The 23,462-nt window shown below is 37.7% G+C and overlaps 2 protein-coding genes across 2 annotated transcripts; both read right to left on the reverse strand.

Annotated features, from left to right (window-relative positions):
* Positions 1–371: 371 nt before the first annotated feature.
* LOC133328399 (uncharacterized) lies at positions 372–712 on the reverse strand. The gene is made up of 2 exons (XM_061536969.1): positions 619–712; positions 372–559 (listed from the first exon to the last, which is right to left on the reverse strand). The coding sequence occupies exons 1-2, from the start codon at positions 710–712 to the stop codon at positions 372–374; spliced, it is 282 nt and encodes a 93-aa protein (XP_061392953.1).
* A 4,110-nt stretch (positions 713–4,822) lies between these two features.
* On the reverse strand, positions 4,823–5,814 carry LOC133328398 (syntaxin-12-like). Its single transcript, XM_061536968.1, has 2 exons — positions 5,100–5,814; positions 4,823–5,021 (listed from the first exon to the last, which is right to left on the reverse strand). Exons 1-2 carry the CDS (start codon positions 5,806–5,808, stop codon positions 4,843–4,845), a joined length of 888 nt encoding a protein of 295 aa, XP_061392952.1. The 5' UTR covers positions 5,809–5,814; the 3' UTR covers positions 4,823–4,842.
* Between the last annotated feature and the right edge of the window lie 17,648 nt (positions 5,815–23,462).

Raw genomic sequence — 23,462 nt, forward strand, 5'->3', positions numbered from 1 at the left:
TGTTGAAAATGAGGTTTAAAACTTCTAAGTTACGATGGCGGGGCTGATTAAACAATAACAACACTTCGAATACTCTTTCGTATGATCTTATAAATTTAAGATAGGAAAAAAAACTTGAACCTACAGCACTTTGGTGGTTTGTTTAATTCCTTACAAAATTATTAATCTTCAGTGATTCCAGCAATTCCTCCAAATGTACAGATTCATTATTATATACTTTGCCATAGTATGGTGAGAAAACTATTAGCTTAATTTTATTTTGCATTACTATCGAAATCTTTCGATAGTAAATGTATATTTATTTTACAATAACAAATTAACTACAAAGATCCATAAGACGCAATAATATACAATCAACATACACATCCCTTTTATGTTGATGGCTCTACGGTTTTATTGTGTTTGGCAACAGCTTCCTGGGCTTTACTCAATTTTAGTTGTCCCTCGGCGGCACGTGAACGCATCTCCTCTTCTACGGATTTGTTAAGGGTTTTCGAAATAGCCTGCTTAATTTTTTGATGTTCATTGAATTTGGATTTCTTGGCCTGAATAGGGGCATCTGTAAGCAAAAAATATGAAATCAATTCAGTTCTTTATGTTTACAAAAAAAAGAATTACTTGATCTCCTTGTAAAAGCGGCACTGTTCTTTTGTTTCTGTTTCTTCTGGATACTGGCTGGAAGCTTAGCCTTTTTGAATTTGCCTTGGACCATTTTGTTGAAAATAAATTTTAATTTTTGTTAGAAAAATAAAAAACGTGTAGTGTTATTGTTTTGTTTTGAAATGCAAGAGAAATAAGAGAAATAAATAGTAGAGTTGGGTAGTTCCGGAACGAACTAGTTCATTGGAACTATTCCGAGAAAGGAACGAACGGAACTAGTTCCAGTTCTTTAATTAATATAATTCCTTTCTCTGATCCAGTTCCTTTTTTGAACTATTTGAAGCAAAGGAACTGTATGGAGCAAAGGAACTATATGTGGAAAAACGAAAAAAAATAATAAAAGAGAGAGAGAGAGAGAGATTCAAAAGAACAAGACTCCAGCCTTCATAAAATTCGCTTGTTAATCGTCGTTCTGCCAAGACTCAAGCGACGTCGTACGCAAACCTTCGCCAACAAATGGTCTGTTCCAGTACTTTTTATACCCTCCACCATAGTATGGAGGGTATATTAATTTTGTCATTCCGTTGTAACTCATCGAAATATTCATTTCCGACCCTATAAAGTATATATATTCTTGATCAGGGTAAAATTCTAAGACGATCTAGCCATGTCCGTCTGTTGTAATCTTCTGAAGGAATTGAGATAGGGTGCTGAAATTTTGCATAGGGTTGTCTTTTGTCTGCAGGCAAGTCAAGTTCGAAGATGGGAAAACGGTACACGTTTATGCATAGCCCCCATATAAGGGTACCCCCCAATTTTCGGTATTTTGGGGTTCTTGAGCGCGTTTTTCACGAATTTGTAGTAAATGTATCCACAAAAAATTATAAATATAGGTCCACTTTTTCTTGTAGCCCCCATATAACGGTACCTCCTAATTTTCATTATTTTTTGGGTTTTTATCGTATTTTTCACCGAATTGGCTGTAATTTAGTATTTTGAGTTCTTAGCAGGTACCAAATCTCTCCACAAAAAAATTTAAATATAGGTCAATTTTTTCGGATATCCCCCATATAAGGGTACCCCCCAATTTCGGTATTTTGGGGTTCGTGAGCGCGCTTTTCAACCGAATTCGCTGCAATTTTGTACATTGGGTTCATATTGCGTACCAAATATCTCTACTAAAAATTATAAATATCGGCCCACTTTTTCTGGTAGCCCCCATATAAGGGCACCCCAAATTTTCGGTATTTTGAGGTTCTTAAGCGCGATTTTCAACCGAATTCGCTGAAATTTGGTACAGTGGGTTCATATTGGGTACCAAATATCTCTATTTAAAATTATAAATATCGGTCCACTTTTTCATTTCAAATACCTGTCAGTATACCTGTGGTGGAGGGTATCCAAAGTTCGGCCCGGCCGAACTTAACGCTTTTTCACTTGTTTAATAGTAAAGCTAGCAAAAGGGAAACATTTCAAGTCTCAGAGTACAAAATAATTTGAAAAGTTCGGGAACGCAAATCTAGTAAATATGCCAAAATTAGATGGCAATACTTCAAAATCAACATAACAAAAAGTTTACAAAGAGAAAGCCATTTTGTTTTGTGCTCTCTTAAATTTGATTCAATGCTTTACCAGTTTTATGGGTTCAGGAACGGTTTTCGAGTAAAAAGTTGCAAAACTTGTAAAATTAGTAGATTCTTTTAGGTTTTGGAACGGAGCTAAAATAAAAACGACGACTGAAAAAATTGAAAAACGTTCCACCTGCTAACGAATGGGAGGAGAAGACAAAATGGCCGATAAAGATGAACTCAAAATGGTATAACCGAAAGTTTACGAATGAGGTTGATAGTACGTTTACATTTAACCGGATTTCGTTAACCCAGTGGGTTTCAATTGTCATTTCCTTTGCATATATGTCAAATAAATCCTCATAAAGTAGGTTAACCCGGTAAAAAGTTCTAATGTACAAGGAGTTTAAGGCAAATTATGATTAGGGATAAGTAAATCGACTTTCGAATTTGAGATGTTAGTTTATCGATTTTTGCTTAGAATTTTTAAAAATGGGCCTTGGAACGACCAAAAAAAAAAACTGTTAAAATTCGATTGCATATAAACGTTAAATATTTATTACCCACGTATTATAAATATACAATGTGAATATACTCCCCGAAGTCTACCCTTCAACCATCACAACTGAAGAACATAACCATTGTAGTAATTATCTTAATTCGTATTGGAAGTACATAGAATGCAACCTATGTCAAAGATGAGTTCTTCTGGAATTTTTGATTTCTTTCTGTAGCCGGCTAAAATGGGGATTTTGTATTCATTCAAGGCCATATTGATGTACTTCTCAGTGCTCCGGTAATTAGGATCGACTCTAATCGCTGTACGCTACTTATTTTGGCCAGCAGTGTACGCTTTTTGACCTCCTGTCACAATACAAGGCAACCATATGCAAGCATGGGGAGTACAACCGTTGCGTACAGCCACGTTACTCTGTTCAATAGATGAATTGATAATTGCGCTTTCTAGCATTCTATCAATGCATTCCATTATTGAAGAAGATACACCTGAACATTCGAGAGCAGAATTGATATCTTCCAGCTTCACATTGTTGAAGGCTCGTTCGAATTTAGCGTATTCCTAATTATGAAGTCTAGTAACTTTTCGAGTGTCTTGAGTAGAAAGGAAAAGAGGCTAATCGGTATATAGTCCTTAGGCAGCATACGACTCGGATTTTAGAGTTGATATTGCAGGATTTGATGGCTTTAAAAGCCGCCTGACTATCCACAAAGATCTCTGCATCCAGACTTTTTATCAATTCCACTTTCTTCCAAATAGCTTAGAAAACACTACAGTTGCTATCCAGCATGTAGGTAAGTTCAAGACCTAGCCTTTCACAGTAGACGCCAGCCCCTGTGCCTTCTTCCATTTTGGATCCGTCTGTATAAAAAGCCAGACCGTCCAGAGGAGGCTTTCTACGGTTCCAGTCGTCTCTACTGGGGATAATGACATCTATATCGTCAAATCCTAGGACTGGTGATATATAGTCGCTTAGTTTTACGCGTTGGTCCTATGTCATATCTATTTCGTTCGGGATACATCCGTGCCCGTAGGTACAATTTCTTCCATCTTGGATCCGTCTGTATAAAAAGCCAGACCGTCCAGAGGAGGGTTTCTACGGTTCCAGTCGTCTCTACTGGGGATAATGACATCTATATCGTCAAATCCTAGGACTGGTGGTATATAGTCGCTTAGTTTTACGCGTTGGTCCTATGTCATATCTATTTCGTTCGGGATACATCCGTGCCCGTAGGTACAATTTCGCCATAGATTTTGTTCATGCACCGTGTTATACAACCAGTGTATAATGGATGGTTTTAACGCTCAGCTCATAGTGTGAAATCTGCCGTCTCATCGCCCGTTCCTCGGCGTTCCTATTCCATCCTAATTGACAGTCCAGGATTGTGACAAGGTATTTTGCACTCCATCCAGTGTTGGTGGAGCAAAGACGACTAGCTTACGTTTCCTAGTGAACATTTTCACTTTATGATTCGAGTAAATGTGATCTATTTATTGTTTTTGTTTATAAAAACTCATGTCCACCATATGCATGAATATTTTATTTTCAAAACTTGTGGAATAAATGTTGTTAAATAAATTAATACATTTGTTAGCATTAATGCTAAATGGGCAACATAATTCAATATGCTTAGCAAAAATAAATGACACCATTTAAATTATTCTATAAATTAAAATTCATTTAATAATGATTGTTTGTATATTAATAACTTATACATTTCAGTGAATTATATACTAAATATAATTAATAATGTTAATAGATGTAAATGTGAAGTGAATATTATTTCAAAATAACTACACAACAAGTGTAGTTATCACAAATCAAAGTCTTCTATGAAAATACTTAAAAAGAAATTAAATAAATAATTTAATTTATTGTTTTTCGTTTTTGTTTTGTATTTAATAGAGCATTTTGAATGCAGTGTTTCGATTTGTTTTTGTAGATGCTTGTGTTTGTATTGTAATGCTTGCAGTATACAATTTAATAAAAGAAAATAACATACGAAGAGGACCAAATTTTTTGGCAAACAAAAAATTTATGTATAATATGCTATTTGTTCTTGCGTTGCGTGGTCCAATTCTAAATTTTGTAGTTTTGAATAAATACTAATCCGTATACAAATAACTGAAGATAAAAGATATATCGATAAACAAAATTTAACTTGTTAGTTTGCTGACAATAATACCAGTCACTATTAAGCCTATTATCACAGCAATTGCTAAAAGTATTAAAATTTTACGTCTGTAACTTTGACGGTGGCTAGCAGCTTTGGCCAATTCCTCACGACCGAGTTCAACTTCATTGGCGGTATATTCAACGGAAGTCTCAATACGTTCTGAAAGAAAGAAAAAACAACATTGTGTTAACAAAATAGAAAATAGGAATCAAATTAAATTTGTTTTTGTACACTTACCCACATCTTCACCCTGTGCCTGCACCAAAGTATTTATGGTACGCATTATCGAATTAACATCTAAAATATCAGCCTCTATTTGTTTAATTTGTCTTTCACGATCGACCATCATGTCGTGTTCGAATTGCATTTGCTGCTGTTCCATTTGCATTTGTCGCTGCAACAATACCTGCCTGTCGGAATCATGCTGCTGTTGTTCGGATTGCATTTGATCGTGCATATGGGCCAACTGGGTCTGTGTATAGGTTTGACGCATGGCCGTGGCAATGCGTTTCTGCACGGCAGAATATTTCTCAACCACTGTACAGAAATCATTGGTCAATTTTTCCAGCTGTAATTTTTGTTGTTTGTCACCGCGACGCACAATGGAGGTTAGTCGCTGCAAATCAACACTGGTGGCCTCAATGCGAGGATTTACTTTGGTGTGTATGTCATGGGCCTTATCCCGTGTAGACTGTTGATCTCGCGGTGTACCAATGATTTGTAATATCTTATCCAATTGCTTGTATGATGAATTAATGGCCTGTATATTGTGAGCAATATCTTCGCTGAGTGACATAAATTCCGTGGGACTGAATCCCGAAAAATTAACATCGGGAATTGATGCTGCTGCCGCGCCACCACCACCAGCCATTATATTTGCCGATGTACTGGAAGTGGCACCGTAATCACGATGTGCTGATGACATGGTATTGAGATTTTTCGACATCTGCAATGCTATACAATGGAGATATGGTGGTGCTCTGTTTGAGCGTGGTGAGGCGTGGTATCACTCTCTCGCTCTTTCTCCAGCCGTATACAAAACCTCAGACAATGCGAGTTTGAGTTTGGTTTGTAATTACAAATTGGTTTTTAATTACAAAATTTCGGTTTCTCGATAAGTACTCATATGTATATATGTATGTTTGTATTCTTGTATATTTAGTGAGCGTGTTTGTTTATAACTGCGGAAAAAAGTTAAGTAAACAAATTTGTATGAGGAGTTAATAGAATTTTTAGTGTGACAAATTTATAGATGAAATTCAAAGGCCTAAGAAGTTGTTTGAAGAAATAAATCAGGTTTCGGTTGAAAATAATGTGTTGGGATAAATATTTTTTTAATTCTGAATAAAGCAAAGAATATGTAAAAATTGTCCTTTCAAACAATTATTAGAATAGGTTTCCCTTTTTTGTATAGACCCACCCCCTAACTAATTGATGTTAACAGACAGTATAACGATGGCATAATATCGTATATTGCGTAGCAGAATAATGAACTGAAATTCTAATCGCTCAGAAGCTGTTTAAAGATAATACATCTGGTTTCAAATGAAAAGAATTTGCTGTCGCATTTTTTTTTGGTATTCCAATCATCATCATGAGACAGATTAACGATAAGTATCCCTTTTTATTTAGAACTTATTCTGATTTTATTTATTTGGATAATTTTGTAATTTGTTGAATGGAAATTGCTTCTAAAAGGGGTTAGTATAGATTAACTTTTTTGATTAACTGTATATATCTATCTATATGAAGTCTAACAAATGTAGTATTTTCGCTCTCTACGGGATAATTAAACAGTGCCCAATACATTAGTCATAGCCTGTGATTTTAAATGTCGGGACACTGACTTGAAAGTTGGACGACTTCATCCAAGGATATAAAAAGGGTGCCCAACAAGTGATGTTATATGGAAATACCTCGAATTCCGGTAGATCTCACTTTTGAAGAATGATATTCGTTGACATTTGACAAGTTAAAACCATTAAACCACAAATGTCGGGACACTTGAAAGTTGAACGACTTCATAAAAGTATATATAAAGGATGTCCAACAAGTGATGTTATATTGAAATACCTCGAATTCCGGTAGATCTCACTTTTGAAGAATGATATTCGTTGGCATTTGACAAGTTGAAACCATTAAACCACGAACAAAGTGAACGTTTTTTCAGAAACATATAGGAAGTTGCCAATCTCCTACTATGTGCGTTTCCTGGTTGGCAGATGGGAAGGGGGTTTGTACGATGTGCAGAGTGGAGCTGGCCTAGATAAAATGGATCGGGGTATTGCCCTTAAAATAGTCAAAATAGTCAACTAAGATGGGAAAAAAATAATGGAAAAAAATTACGGCGCAGGGAGTTAAACACCCAATACCGGCGGCAATCGTTGGTGAGACCACAAGCTACGTGTCGTCGAGATCATGCGATGGTGATCCGTCTGTTCTAGGTGTGGATGCCTTGGCACCTGCATCTTTTTTACCCAAAAAAAATGACGACCGGAAATTCAAATTGACTGATGCAAATCAGTCTACGACTGACAGGACTGTAATTCTGGGAGGGGACGACATACATGGGAGGAACAGAGTAGGGAACTCTTCGACCAACTAACTGGACAGGATTGTACCGGAAAAGCAAAGTGTGGTTACACTTCCAGAGGAACTGCTACTAAATCTTACGCTGACTGATGATGAGCTGGACACTACGGTGATTCCAGCCACGTCTACACAGGAGGATTGCTGTAGCATCAACGACCGAACTCAAGTCTGACTCCAACAGGACCTATGTCGGCAAATGCCGAAAATAAGCTTCAAAGACAGACCGCGACTGAAGCGATATCCGACGATGGGAAATCTATCGAGACACCAGCAACGGACAACGATTCAAAGGTAGGAACTGCCCGAGAAGCATCCGATGTCAAGCACTACAAACGTGCCGTATCGCATCTTCGCATGTGCGTAGGACGAGATGAAAATTTGCTTTCGGAGAGGGAGATTCATCTCATCAAGGGCAAAATGAGATTCGTAAGGAAGTTCGAAAGAACATACCCGCAAGCTCTTCATTGTGAGCTCAAGATCTCCCTCCCGAAACAAACAGCTCGATCAAAAGTCTCTTTTCTAATTCGAGAAAAGAAGTAGAGTTGGCGAACCCCAATATCTCTGAAAAAGGTGTGGAGCTGACTTCGGATCCGAAGCCTAGTCCTAGTCAAAACGCAATGGAATATGCTGTTGAGCACACTCCGACACAACTGTCATCCTTAAGGGTGTGAAGGGCTCTGCCTCGAAGTCCGATTCTACGCCAACTGACAAAGGTGAAGAGGTTGGTACTAAGGCTTTGAGTAGCCCCACCGTTGGTCGAAATAGGAAGGTCAAAAGTCCGGCAAGGAACCATCGTCTTCTGGAAGAGTAAATACTGTCCCGCAGAATAAATATGTAAAGCGCATTCGCTCATCAGAAGGTCCGCAAGCTTCACCCAAAAAGACGATGACTTCGCTTCTGCTATCTATGATACTCCAAAGATTTTTCTATAGGGTAAAGATCTGATGATTATGTTGACCATTATAAAGCCCTAATTTTTTGACTCCCGCAGCCATTATCAAGCTGAAACATCCAAACAAGCGCTATAATCCATTTAAAAAGTATATATAAGAACTGAAATAGTTGTAAAAACCAAAACATAGTAATTATAACGTCCAAACAAAATTTGAGACAATTCCCTTATCCATAAACAATTGTTCCTCACTAACTTGTATCCAATGTATTTAAACAGAAAAAACATTATGTTTTTTGAAGACGGACAGAAAAAGTAAAAAAAAAAAACTAAAGAAAGTACCTTTTGGGGGAAGATTTTGCATTTGAAATTGGGGTTCAATCGCTGATTTTATATTCGATTTCGATTTAAAAACATGTTGATTTTTTTATTTTTTTTAATATGGGAAATATTTTCCAAGTTTGTTCGATAGGGAAGAGATTTGTGAGTAGTGGAATGAAACAGTATTGAAATTATACTCCCAACTTGATTTTGGGAATCTGTAAATTAATTTATTTCTAGTTACATTTTCAAAATTGTTTAAATAAATAGGAAATCTTGTTACAACGACATTTCACTTTCGTTGCTGGAACTTATCCTACCCTGTATTATTGTACGATGATAACAACTAAAATGTGTTGGGGGGTTTCAAAACGGCAACTAGCATGCTAATTGAACACGTAAAACAACTTTTTTTATTATATATCATTTGTTTCAATTTTTCATTTCAGTCTGCGGCTTTTGGATTAAAATCTAATCAGCAACTCTTAACAACTCTATGTTTTGTTTGGCCATTTCAAACTGCACGTATTTTAGATAACATATAGCGCATAAAACATTCTTATTATATTACGTTGTGTTTTGCCCGTGACGTTAAGAATTAGTCATAAATGAAATGGTTTTAACTCACCCCTCGACGCTACTGCCTTTATGCCGTAGCGTAACTGATTTTTGTGCACAAATGCAGTCACAACAAAGAATTTCTATTGAGTTTTGTAATTGCACACTGCTGCTGCAGGGCCACTCATAAACAAACAAACGTCAATGAATCATAAAATGATGAATGCAACAAAGTTCATAAAAACAAATTAAATTTGAAGGAAAAAACAAATCTTTGTTTTTCAATATGAAAATAGAGAGCAGTGACTTTTTGTTTGTCCCGCCACAATGATTAAATAACAACAATAACTCATGACTTACTCTAAATACCACAAGAATAAATGAAATGCTTATTACAACAGTTGATAAACCGACTATTACAAAATTAGAAATGAAACTAAAGCTCTATTTCCCGTTGTATAGAATGTAATACGATATTAATGGCTAGAAAAAAATATATAAATTCTACAAATACGTTTCTATGATTTCTTATTAGAGAAGATATGATGTTGAGATATTGGGTGGGATCGACAAAAATATATTACCATTAGATCAAAAACTTGTTAGTTTTAATGTTAATTTAATTATGTTAACTTAATTTAATTAGGTTAGATTGTGTAGGAGTAGTTTTTATTATGGTTTTTATGATTGAATGAATTTATGTTTTAATTTTTTTAATTTTTATTGTTATTTTTTTGGGGTAGTTTATCCTTTATTAGGTTAAGCACATCATATGCATTTTGTAATTTATCTTTAATGGGCCTGGAGGCTTTGAATTACAAGTTAAATAAAATTGAATAGAATATATAAAATCAATTGACAATATTGAAGCATATAAAATCTGATTCTCATATTCAAAATTCGGATGCAAAATATTAAAACTGTTCCCTAATTTGAAATCAAATTAAATAATGATATATATTTTATTTTAATCCGTTGTACCCTAATGTACAAAAAAATACCCACATTCATATCAATTAACAACAAAATTCTGTTATTTTACACATATCATTTGTATTATCTATCTTCGGTGTGTGTTCCTGTTTGAATTCAGTGTCAACAGAGAGCAAAAACCTGATGATCCCCCACACAAGAAGTATAACAAACATACAGTATGTCATTTTTATAAGGTTTCTTTTGCAGGAAATTTTTTCTCAAAAAAAAAAAAAAAAAAAAGCTACAGACGAAGTGTTAACATGTTAAGATAAGAATATGGAGCACATGGACGTAAAAACCGCATGACAAAGTTTTCCATGAAATTTAATTTCTGTAGCATTTAAAAAAAAATTAAATATTGGAAAGGAAAAAAAAAAACAAAAACAAAAAAACGACATACATAATTCATTGTGCATCAATTTGTTAAGAAAAAATACACGTTTATTTGAATGAATTACATTACATTTACATAAAACAAAAAAGTTTATTGACTGTCTGTGATTTGTTGTAATGAAATACACATAGCAAAGGCTTGCAAAGGATCGACTATTCAGAAAAATTTCCGATGTTTTATTTATTTAGGTTTTTTGACAGAAGTAAGGAATTCATAGAAGAAGTATTTCTTCATCCATCCATAAAGAAATACACGCAGGAATGGTTTGACAAAGATCGACTATGTCTGTCAGAACTGGATCGTATAATTCATAGAAATTTCCGATGTATTATTTATTTAGGTTTTTTGATTGGAAAAAAATTCATAGGAAAATTCCATCATATGGAGGTAATTCTTTCTTTCGCAGTTCGCCGTTTATGTTTCCAACACTCTTATATATGTAATTAGAGTCATGAGTGCATGCCCAGTAAAGACTACTGTGAAGTGGGCGTATAATCTTAGGATTCACCACAATAAATTCTTAAATTTAAAATGTGGATGGTTTAGGCAATTTCACCTGTCATGGCGACTACTACATAATAAATCGTGATATTAATAGGAATCCTATTAGTTAATTCCCTACCACCGAGTTTCTAGAATTCCTCTACCTCCAAATTCAAAAATGTTGCAACTTGAATTGGTTGTGCCCATAGTCAATTCGGTGAGTCGGTTTAGCTGGGTAGTTGAAGAGGTGCAACATGTCGTGTGGTCCTAGTGCACATGTAGGACATGTGTTAGGTATCGAGCCATCAATTGTTGTCAAATATGAATTGAGGCGGTTGCACCATCCTCACCACTCGTGTTTGTCGGGGCAGCTGTTTCTCCTCTGCTGCGATGGATGGGGGTGGTCTCCGATTATGGTATTCACTCGATATTGCTCTACTGAGGGACTGCGTTTGTGTGAATACCAATCAGACCTGTTTGATAGGCTTCTTGATCTAGTGGTTCACGTTTATATCTTTGAACCTCTCTCTCCAGATCATGAAGATCTCTCCTGACGTGAGTGGGCGGGGGAGTACTGCAAGTACTGCATCCACAACATATAATTGTATCGATGGACGGGTAAGATCTTCGTCTCCTCATGAAGATGGTCAGCAGTTCCCAGGTCAACACGGTTTCTTTTTAAGCGCCCAAAATGCTGCCGGTTAGCGACTTGAGGACCTTGTTCCTACTTCTCAGCTTATTACGCAAAGCAGTAACTTGCGCAGATGACTTGAAAAGGCTATCGAACATTACTCCCAGTATCTTGGGCTAGTTAGTGGTCAGAATACCTGTTTTTTCGTTCCTGAAGCAGAATTTGGTTCATGGTCCTTTACAAAACGACGCCTTGAGAAGGCAATGTGGCAGCCTTAGGACTGTCCAAGTCATTCTAAAGGTCGCTTATTATATGCTCACATTCGAAAGCACGAATTCCGCTATTCAAATGATCGTTACCATATCAAATACCCTAATCGACCACGGGATTTCTTTAAGTTCCGTTGTCGAAAATCCAAATATACCAAAATAAATATGAAAGTTCATTCACCACATGGAAACAATGTTCTAAAAACTCGGGGTGGAACCATATAACGTCATCAGTCGTTCCATACTTAAATGTGCAGCTCCAGTCTGGACTTCCTTCCTCAGTGAAAAACAGTGAGGAAATTTTCAAAAATCCCATAATAATGTATTGTGAATTACAACGGGATGCAGTCTAGAAGATTCGATTACTTCTATGTGATATGCTATCAGTCGTTTTATGCCAAACATGTCAAAGTAATGGCCGAACGAACGCAGCCATACTTTCGGCTGCTACCTAGAATATATCCCAGACGTCATTCTATCGTAATCTACAGTTGCAGTTAAATCCAAAATAATCTCCTTCAATTTCTGAGAGATGCTTTTTCTTTGGCAAGCCCGTTAAGGTCCGGTATAGCAATGTTCCACATTTTTATCGATTATTATTGCAACCGGAATCGGAAATGGGTGCCCTTACTGCTTTCAAAGTCCTCGGATCTATATTTAAATCTGATCTGATTCTCACCAATTTTAATTTCTGAGAGATAAAAAACCAATTAATTTTTAAATCTTCCAGAAGTTATTCTTAAAAAAAATTGTTGTTGTTAAATTGTATTTGGACATTTCATATGTAGGATTGTCCTAAAATATCGAAATTTACTATATTAAATTAGCAGTAAAAACTTTCACTACTACTGAAGGCACCACCTCCTTAATCATTTACTTGTCTGCCAACAATTATTCCTTATTAAAAAATTCATCATCTAAAGGAAATATCCACTTCAAATTGCATACATTTGAGTCAGTCATATATGCTGTCAGTTCCACTTTTTTTTGCAAATAAATTTATCGAAGTCACTTTCCACTTTCTGCGCAATAATAATTTTTTTTTTTTAAATTACAAAATCCCTATTAGATATGAAATTTCTAAGAAATGATTACGGACTTCATATCACCCCATGTTTGGACAATATGATTTTCTTTGGTTTGTTGTCAGGGGCACACAAAAATTGCAAATGCAATGCATGTGTGGTGGGGGGAGGTGTAAGGGATCACCAAAAGAAAAATCATCATTACTAACAATGACAATAATACAAGTTAAGAAAAAATGGATATGGGAGGGAGGGTGTCACGCGGTACTGCAACAAGCCATAATTGTTTCGCAAACGACAAGTAAAAAAAACTTTGCAATAACACACTCACAAATCACTTTTATAAACTCTTAATTTGTTTGTTTACCTTTGTGATGTCAAATATGTAAATTTATTTATGTTTATTGGTATTAATTACGAATTACCAAACAATAAACGCGTTTTATTCTTTTCTATTGCGTATCGAAGGGGAATAAACAACAAATTAAAACAACACCAATCACAATGTAAAAATACAAAAACTGTCAATTATGGGTAAAAAGATGAAGTCGACTATTTAAGTGTAACGCCGTCAACAATCGGCTCTGCATGAAGTTATTTTGCAAATTCATCAGCTGATTGGCCAGCTGTTTGAAGATGTATATACATCAATGAACAAATCAGTTAATTTTGATTTTTCTGACAGAAATGGGGTCTGTGGACTCCATGCATTCACATGATATTGATCGATAGAGCGCTTTTAATCTTCTAAATCCGCTCGATATCAAGTTGGATAGCTTGGATCCCTGCTGCAGTGTGAATGCTAGATAGGCCTGTTGATCTAGGGCTTCTCTTCTTGATCATGAAGGTCTCTTCATATGTGCATGCGCGGGGGAATCCTATCCATAAGGTGATGGCATGGATGAATCGGCAAAGATCCTGTTGTGATGATGGACAGGAAAGACCTGCGTATCGCTTACCAACAATATCCGTCCTATTCCTCAAATGGAAGAAACTCACAAGATCAACAGTGTAGAATTTTATCCTCTGACATACACCACGATCTGTATGGCGTCCGGCGGTTGCAAGGTTTTGATAGGTAGATGTTAAACAATTCCGGAGATATGATCCCTGCTTAGGGAACTCCTTATTATAGTTTCTAAATTCCACATATGATTGGCTTTCACACAATGTTTTCTAATGTTTGAAACTATGTCGTTGTTGGTCTTCTCTACATCCTCCAGCAGATTTGAGTGCTTGACGGTACTGAAGGCTTTCAATTGGCCAAGGGCCTCCAACACGGCTCTATTGTGGATGTCTTTCACCATCTAGATTAGGTTAAGGGATATACAACTGTCATTTATAGCCGTTCACTAAGAGACATTTCTCAATTGTGTTCATCCTGGATACCTGAAAAGATAGGAGAGAAAGAAAATGGAAAAAAGGAAGAAGTACGGGAAGCTTAATGAGAAAGTCGGTTATTTTTGCCATGTCAGAATCTTTAGAGATCTTAGGATCTTCTTGGGTACTATTCCGGAGAAGACTGTGTTACGTGCTCTCGTAAAATAAAGGGTTCCTGGTCCTATCTGGACATCAGCTGCTCAATCGTATTTTCAGGGGTGTGTTCTCAACCCATATCCCTTAGGCACGCAACAAAATTGTTTCATGGGACAACAAAAGTCTAATAATTCCTAAACACACCATCATCCTTTAAAACCCTACCACCGGATAGCCGATGTGATGCCCACCCAACCTATGATCACCGTGTCTTCCACAACCTATTTAGTGACCCCAAAAACCGCTCCGATCACACAACTTACCTCACCTCATGTTCCTCCATCAAATGATCTAACACAACATATTTAATATCACTTCATGTCATGTTTATTATAAATTATCCCAATTCTAATACAAGCTATATTTGCTTTCTTTTTATTTTGTGAATTTAATAATCTAATCAAATCTAAAAAAAATTCTAAGGTCACAATAATTTCTATAATAAAAAGAATCTAAGATAAAACAAAACTTATATGTATTTAAAAATTATTATAAGTGACTTTAAAAAAATTAGACAACTAAAAAAAATCACGACTGATAGTCGATCTAAACATCGAACGGTCTTTTGACCACTAAAAAACTAGTCAACTTAACGTTTTTCTTTATTCGCCTCTGTTTTCTCAAAAAAACAATCAATTGCGACTTCAGCGCTCTCAAAGTACGACTTTCCAACCTTTCGTTTTATCACTAACCACCCTAACGTCTTCAAACAAAAAGAGCTCTTTTTCGATGTCGAATTAAGGGGTAATAATCTTTTTAAAAACAGCCTGTTTATCTTTGAGAATGTTGAGGAACAATATTTTACAGGACATAAAAAAAAACATTACGTTGAAGTAATCCACAATTATAAATTTACGTGGACGAATTGATATAATAAATTAAGCACTAACACTTTATAAGGGGAATATAATTATGCTAAATACAAGCTTATCCTTATATAATGTTACGTTCTTGGATTTTACTAAATCCCGTGTAGACGTTGTTTTATTTCCCGATACAATTCGTACCAAATAAAACGCGGGTTCTTTCGGATTACGATTATTACAATGATTTTATTCACACAACTTTACTTTGCACTTTACTTTACTCGACGGTTTCAATTCGCGATCTGATTCACAACTGACTCACTGCCTTTCCATTCCCTCTATTTATATGAGCCCTGCCTGTCGCTACAGAAGTTTCTAGACGATCTGGTAACACCTAGATCACGAACAATCTACCAATGCAACAAACACATTGAGTAACAATAACAACAACAAACTTACTGAGTGAACAACAACAACAAACTTGAGTAAACAAACTTACAATAAAACAACACATATACAGGCGAGGGAATAACAAAGAAAGAGGAATAACAACAACACATATACAGGCGAGGGAATAACACAGAAAGAGGAATGACGTTTAACAAGAATTGTACGACAATAACAAAATAGAAAATGAAAGAGGGAAATGGAAGGATGTAGAAAAATCTATACAGTGGTTGTTGTTGTGAAGTTATTCAAATAAACTGCGTAGTAGAAATTTACGTTACAATTCAAATTCTTAAATTAACGGAATTCATCTAAATTAACTTAAATCTAAAGTTATATTCGTAACATTGCCCCCCGCTTAAGCCTGTTCGTCCCGAATAGGCACAGTTCCCGTTCCGTAGGGGGTCAGCCGCTCCAAATGTACAACTTTCATCTTCGACCTGGGACTGTCGCTCCTCTGGATGCGATAAACGACGTCATTTATTTTCGTGACAATCTTGTAGGGTCCTTCCCAGTGCGTTTGCAATTTGGGGCATAGTCCTTTCTTTCGTTGTGGGTTGAACAATAGTACCAGTTGCCCTTCTTGAAACCCATCGGTATTTGCCGCTCGATCGTACCTTGCCTTCATGCGGTTGCTAACCATTTTCATTCGATGTCGGACTGCATCGTGGACTTTACTAAAAGAGTTTTGGCTGTCTTCATCTTGGTTCACATCGTCGTTTGGGGTAGCGCCGAATATCAAATCGCCAGGTAGCTTTAATTCATTTCCGAACAGAACTTTGGCTGGGGTCCGGGATGTGGAATCATGAATGGCCGATCTATAAGCCAATAAAAACTTTGGAATATGCTCATCCCAGTCTCGTTGGCCACTGTCCACCACTTTCCGTAGATGTTCTTCAAGGGTGCGATTGAATCTTTCCACCATGCCATCTGATTGTGGATGTAGGGGCGTCGTTCTGGTTTTCTTAATTCCGTAGGAGTCACACATTTCCTTGAAGATCGCTGATTCAAAATTCCTACCTTGATCGGAATGAACCTCAGATGGAACACCATAGCGACAAATCCAATTTTTGCTGAACACATCCACAATTGTCCTGGCTTCTTGATTTGGGATAGCATAAACCTCCGGCCATTTACTGAAGTAATCCATGACCACTAAGACATACCGGTTCCCAGAGTCGCTTGTTGGGAACGGTCCAGCCACATCCATTGCGATTCTCTCAAAAGGGGCTCCTGAATTATACTGCTGCATGTAGCCTCGACTCTTCCGTGTTGGACCTTTAGCTCTTATGCACCTTTCACAATTGGCGATCCAGTCGGTAATGGATTTTTGACAGCCGACCCAGTAGAATCTCTGCTTCACCTTTTCAGCGGTCTTTGCTATGCCAAGATGTCCTCCACTTGGCCCATCGTGAAACTCCGACAAGACATCTCTTATTTTGGAGTCTGGGACGACGATCAAGTTCCGGTGAGATTTACCGTCCTCACTTTCCCATTTGCGATATAGGCAGCCATCTTTTATAAGTAGACTGTCCCACTGGGCCCAATAGGATTTTAAAAGAGGGCTTTCGGAGGTAATTTCTTTGCGACCAGGTCGCTTGCCCGTTTCCATGGCCGAAATTATTTTGCCCAGAATGGGATCTCTTCGTTGTTCCGTCGACCAATCTTCACCCGACTCAAACTGCAATCGTCGGACATCAACTATATTCTCTTTGCACTCAGCCTTTGAGCAGTGCCTGTATTCTGCCTTGCATGGCCGACGAGACAGGGCATCAGCATTATCGTGTTTTCCGCCTTCTCTGTGCTCGATCCCGTTTAACGGTGACTCATTGGTGGACTTTTGAGCCATTCTTCTACCATTTTTCGTTAGAGGTGGTGACGATGACCTGGATCGTTTGCGCTTAGCTCTGCATTCGCGCGCAATATGACCTGCTTTATCGCAGTTGTAGCATCTAACCCTGGGCTTAGTCATCCCTACTAACTTTGTTTCTTCTATTACCCGCCTCATGGCGTCCTTGATCAAGTTAACGAGAGATTTGTGTTCGCAACATTCGGTCTCCAGTTGGCGAATCTCGTGGGTCTGGGGCTTAACAATTATTCTTGCCGTCTCTTGGGCAAGGGCAAACGACACAGTTTCGGCAAACGACGCTTTTGGTGACGCATATGTTGCACATTTAATCTCAGGGTCACGTATGCCATTCACAAAGGTTTCGATTTTCATACGGTCCAGCAATGGGTGATTCTCTCCTGGATACGCCATTAGCACCAAACGTTCCACCTCAGCTGCAAAGTCTTGTAGCGTCTCGTTTGCCCTCTGTACTTTTCCCCTTAGTTCCATAAGGTAGATGTTTTGTTTATGTTCGCCACCGTACTTACGTTCCAGTGCAGCAATAACATCTTCATAGTTGCTTCTAGAAGCGACAGGAATACTCTGTATAACATCCGCAGCACTGCCCTTCAATGCCAGAAGTAGTGCAACCGCTTTGTCGCTGTCGTTCCACGAATTTCTAGAAGCCACTGTCTCGAACTGTAACTTGAAAACATTGAATGACGTAGAGCCGTCGAATACAGGAGGTTTGATTTTTAATGTGTTATCAGGAGCTCGCACCGGACCACTTTTAATTTCCAGTTCCGAAATTTTCTTCTCCAGATTCGTAAACCTGTGGTCGTGGGCCAGAAATTTCTCGTCAACCGACTGCACTTTCTTATCCAAATCTTTAATTTGGACCTCCACGGTTTCCACTCTCCTTCCAATAACTTCTGTAATGTACTCGAGTTTCTCGTTCGTTATTCTCGAATTTTCTTCGAACATTCGTCTCGTGTTTTCTTCTAACTTTCTGGAATTCTCTTCGCTCCTTCTGGAATTTTCCTCAAACTTTCTGGCATTCTCTTCGAACATTCTTCTCGTGTTTTCTGCTAACATTCGGGAATTCTCTTCGAACATTTTAGCCAGCATTTCTCTTAAATCGTCACCCCTGGCAGCTACTGACGAGACTTCCCCACCGTTGGATTCGCCCATTTCCGATAAATCCACTTCATCCTTACTGTCAAACTCATATGTATCGATGTTCATACCACGGCGCTCGAACTCATCCAACAGACGTTTCTGTAGTTCAGCCTTGTTGCCAGTAGAGGACAATTCCAATTTATTGAGCTCCTTCTTTAAGTCTTCCACTCGTAGATCCTTAAACTTCATCGTAGTATTATCGTAATCTCACTTCCGACACCAATTGTTACGTTCTTGGATTTTACTAAATCCCGTGTAGACGTTGTTTTATTTCCCGATACAATTCGTACCAAATAAAACGCGGGTTCTTTCGGATTACGATTATTACAATGATTTTATTCACACAACTTTACTTTGCACTTTACTTTACTCGACGGTTTCAATTCGCGATCTGATTCACAACTGACTCACTGCCTTTCCATTCCCTCTATTTATATGAGCCCTGCCTGTCGCTACAGAAGTTTCTAGACGATCTGGTAACACCTAGATCACGAACAATCTACCAATGCAACAAACACATTGAGTAACAATAACAACAACAAACTTACTGAGTGAACAACAACAACAAACTTGAGTAAACAAACTTACAATAACAACAACACATATACAGGCGAGGGAATAACAAAGAAAGAGGAATAACAACAACACATATACAGGCGAGGGAATAACACAGAAAGAGGAATGACGTTTAACAAGAATTGTACGACAATAACAAAATAGAAAATGAAAGAGGGAAATGGAAGGATGTAGAAAAATCTATACAGTGGTTGTTGTTGTGAAGTTATTCAAATAAACTGCGTAGTAGAAATTTACGTTACAATTCAAATTCTTAAATTAACGGAATTCATCTAAATTAACTTAAATCTAAAGTTATATTCGTAACAATAATATAACAAAAAAAATTATGTCAGCAAAAACCAGTAAGGAAAGTAGTAAAGTCGGGCTGGGCCGACTATATGATACCCTTCACCACTTTGGGTATATTCTACATATGTCTCCCAACAGACGACGCGTTTTTGTTATATATCTATATCTGAACCGATTTCAGGGAAAATTGCCAGAGACTAATTTATATTACTTCAGTACGTTGTGTCATTCGGCCTTGCTGTGGATCTTTTCACGCAGCTTAGCAACGTCATTTTAGACTTAATTCAGTACTTCAGTAGTGTTGGCGGTTTATTTGGAATACCATTTGTATTTTGTTTTTATAAAAAACAACTATATATTAGTGGGGAATGTATGGCATTGATTGCCGAGGGGTAAGGCAGGGAAGACTATAGTTTCGGATCACGCCACTGATCCTCATAAGTTCTCTTAGTTTTTTGTTGGGATATTCACCCCAGAAGCTATTGCTTCTATACAAAAAACCTTTCAAAAACAAATGTCTCTTGTAACAAAGCGAAGTACTTAGCTGACCAACGTACCCTATACAAAAATTCGTGCCAATCGAAAGATATATACGGACTTTGGTGCACCAATTACATAAAATCGGACGAAAATATATATGGGAGCTATATCTAAATCTGAACCGATTTTCACAAAACTTTGCCACATTATTCTAGACTTACTTCAGTACGCTATGCCAAAATTCGTGCAAATGAAAAGATTCCCAGGGACTTTGGTCCACCAATTACCTACAATCGGTCAAAAATATATATGGGAGCTATATCTAAATCTGAACCGATTTTCATGAAACTTAGCACAAATTATTATAGACCCAAATGCCAGATATATAGGGTCTTTGGTACACCAATTAACTTAAATCGGATGAAAATATATATGGGAGCTATATCTAAATCTGAAGCGATTGTCACGAAACTTTGCACACATCATTCTAGACTTAATTCAGTACGCTATACCAAAAGATTTCCAGGGACATTAATGGATTATTTACCTAAAATCGGGCGAAGCTATATATGGGAGCTAAATCTAAATTTGTACCGATTGCCACCAAACTTTGCACACATCATTCTAAACTTAATTTAGTACGCTATGCCAAATTTCGTGCAAATCGAAAGATATATAGGGACTTGTGTACACAATTTACCTTAAATCGGACGAAGATATATATGTGAGCTATATCTAAATCTGAACCGATTTTCACGAAACTTGGCATACATCATTCTAGACCTTATTCATTACGCTGTGCCAAATTTCGTGCAAATCGAAAGAAATATAGGGGCTTTGGTACACAATTTACCTTAAATCGGACGAAGATATATATGGGAGCTATATCTAAATCTGAACCGATTTTTATGAAATTTTACACACATCATTGTAGACCTAATTCATTACGCCTTGCCAATTTTCGTGCAAATCGAAAGATATATAGGGACCGTTTACATTAAATCGGACGAAAATATATATGGGAGCTATATCTAAATCTGAACCGATTTTTCCCAATTTCAATAGGGTTCGTCCTTGGGCCAAACAAATGAGCTGTGCCAAATTTCATCCAATTCGGATCATAAATGCGACCTGTACTTTGTTTACAATTTACATCTACAAACGGACAGACGGACGGACATGCATAAATCGACTCAGAAAGTGATTCTATGCATATTCTCAAAAGGAACAATGGGTCTATCTCGATTATTTTTGCCTGTTACAAACATATGCACAAAGACATAATACCCTGTAACACAGTGTGGTGAAGGGTATAAAAAATTGGGTTGCAGAATTTAAACGAGGACATACAAGCATTGGAGATGAAGTAGAATTAAAACAACAGAAATTGTAGCCAAAGCGCATGATAAGTACTAACTTACTTAGCTGGCTTGTTACAGAACGGTTGTTCCATAAGTCGAGCTTAAAAAAAAGATTTCCAAGCGCGTCGGTCTTGTGCGCAAATCCACCAATATGGAAGACCACGTTCCAAGATGTTGCTTTCTACTTGGTCTTTCCATCTAATTCGTGGCCTTCTGCTTCTAAGGGAACCATCAGTTGGCTCGCTTTTATATGCCTTTTGAGCTGGGGCATTTTCATTCATCCGCACAACATGGCTTAGCCATCGTAGTCGCTGCAGCTCAATACGACTGACTACGTCGATGTCCGCGTATAAATTGAAAAGCTCGTGGTTCATTCAACGCCGATATTCACCGTTGACGCAGATTGGCCCGTAGATCTTTCGGAGAATTTTTTTTCAAACACCCCAAGAGCTACCTCATCTGCTTGCGCAAGTACCCATGCTTGTGATCCATACGACAACACGGGTAGTATCAGCGTCTTGTAAAGTGTGAGTTTGGTCTGGCGGGAGTTTCCAAACTGCTTACTTAGACAATAGTAGCATTTGTTGGCCATCACAATCCTTCTCCGAATTTCAAAAATGATGTCATTCGTTTTATTTATAGCGGTGCAAAGGTATATAAAGTCTTTAACTACCTCGAAGCTGTAGTTATCAAGTTCCACAGTTGGTCCGAGTATACTGGACGTCTTGCGCGTTGATACCATCAGTCTTCTCGCCTTTTACTGCCAGACCCACTTTGGCAGACTCCTTTTCAATTTGTTCAAAGGTGGCTGTTACCGCTCGCAATGTTCAACCCATTATATCCATGTCATGGGTGTAGGCGAGTAACATGTGTTGTTTGGTGTACAGAGTGCCATTTTTTATCACCTTTGCATCTCGTATGACCTTTTCCAGCAGGATGTTAAAAAGATCCCACGACAAACTGTCACCTTGTCTGAATCCTCGTTCGATATTGAAGGGCTCCGATAGGTCCTTTCCTACTTTAACTGCTGACCTTGTGCCACTTAAAGTTATCCTGCATAGTCGTATTAATTTTGCGGGAATGCCGAACGTAGACATGGCTTTAAACACCTCTGAACGGATAGGGCTGTCGAATGCGGATTTATAGTCGACAAATAGGTGGAATGTGTCGATGTGTTTTTCATGGGACTTTTCGAGGAGTTGGCGCAGAGTGAAAATCTGGCCAATGGTGGATTTGCCCGGTCTGATGGTCCGATGATGTCATTGACCATTGACTTCAATCGTTCACACAGCACACTGGACAGAACTTTATATGCGATGGGAAGGAGACTTATTCCTCTATAGTTGGCACATATCGTCTTGTCTCCTTTTTTGTGCACGGGACACAGGTTGCTGAGGTTCCAATCATTGGGCATGCATTCATCTAGCCAAATTGTGCTAATCAGCGGGTGCATGCTCCTGACCAGCAACTGGCCGCCAGTCTTGAATAGTTCGGCTGGTAACCCATCGGCTCCTGTTGCTTTGTTGTTCTTGAGCCGATTAATTGCTTTTATGACCTCATCTTGGCTAGGTGGTATACACTCTATACCATCATCTCTTATTGGTTCTGGAGTATCTTCTTCATCGCCACTATTTGATACTAGAAGCTTTTCGAAATGCTCCTTCCAGATCCTCAACACGCTGTCTGTATCTGTCACCAGGTTTCCTTCTTCATCTCTACAGGAGGATGTGCCTGCACCAAAGCCTTCGGTTTTGTGTTTTACTCGTTGGTAAAATTTCCGCTCACGTTTTTCTTGTTCTTTCTTCTTTTTTCTGAAAACACGTTTCTCCTCTCTTCTTTTCTCACGATAATTCTCCATCACGTTACGTGTTGCTACTGTCTGCAGGGTTGCCCTATACGCTGCGTTTTTCACAGCAGTAGCATTACGACACTCCTGGTCGTACAATGGGTTTCATG

The sequence above is a fragment of the Musca vetustissima genome, unplaced genomic scaffold (assembly GCF_032173495.1).
Source record: "Musca vetustissima isolate MV318-11 ecotype Yass unplaced genomic scaffold, APGP_CSIRO_Mvet_v1 utg41157, whole genome shotgun sequence".
Taxonomy (NCBI): domain Eukaryota; kingdom Metazoa; phylum Arthropoda; class Insecta; order Diptera; family Muscidae; genus Musca; species Musca vetustissima.

Bases quoted from the DNA above. Each gene is read 5' to 3' on its own strand.
- LOC133328399 (XM_061536969.1), bottom strand. From the start codon at position 712: ATGGTCCAAGGCAAATTCAAAAAGGCTAAGCTTCCAGCCAGTATCCAG. The intron at 560-618 runs GTAATTCTTTTT...TTTTGCTTACAG, and splicing joins CGCTTTTACAAGGAGATCAA to ATGCCCCTATTCAGGCCAAG.
- LOC133328398 (XM_061536968.1), bottom strand. From the start codon at position 5,808: ATGTCGAAAAATCTCAATACCATGTCATCAGCACATCGTGATTACGGT. The intron at 5,022-5,099 runs GTAAGTGTACAA...TCTTTCTTTCAG, and splicing joins GGCACAGGGTGAAGATGTGG to AACGTATTGAGACTTCCGTT.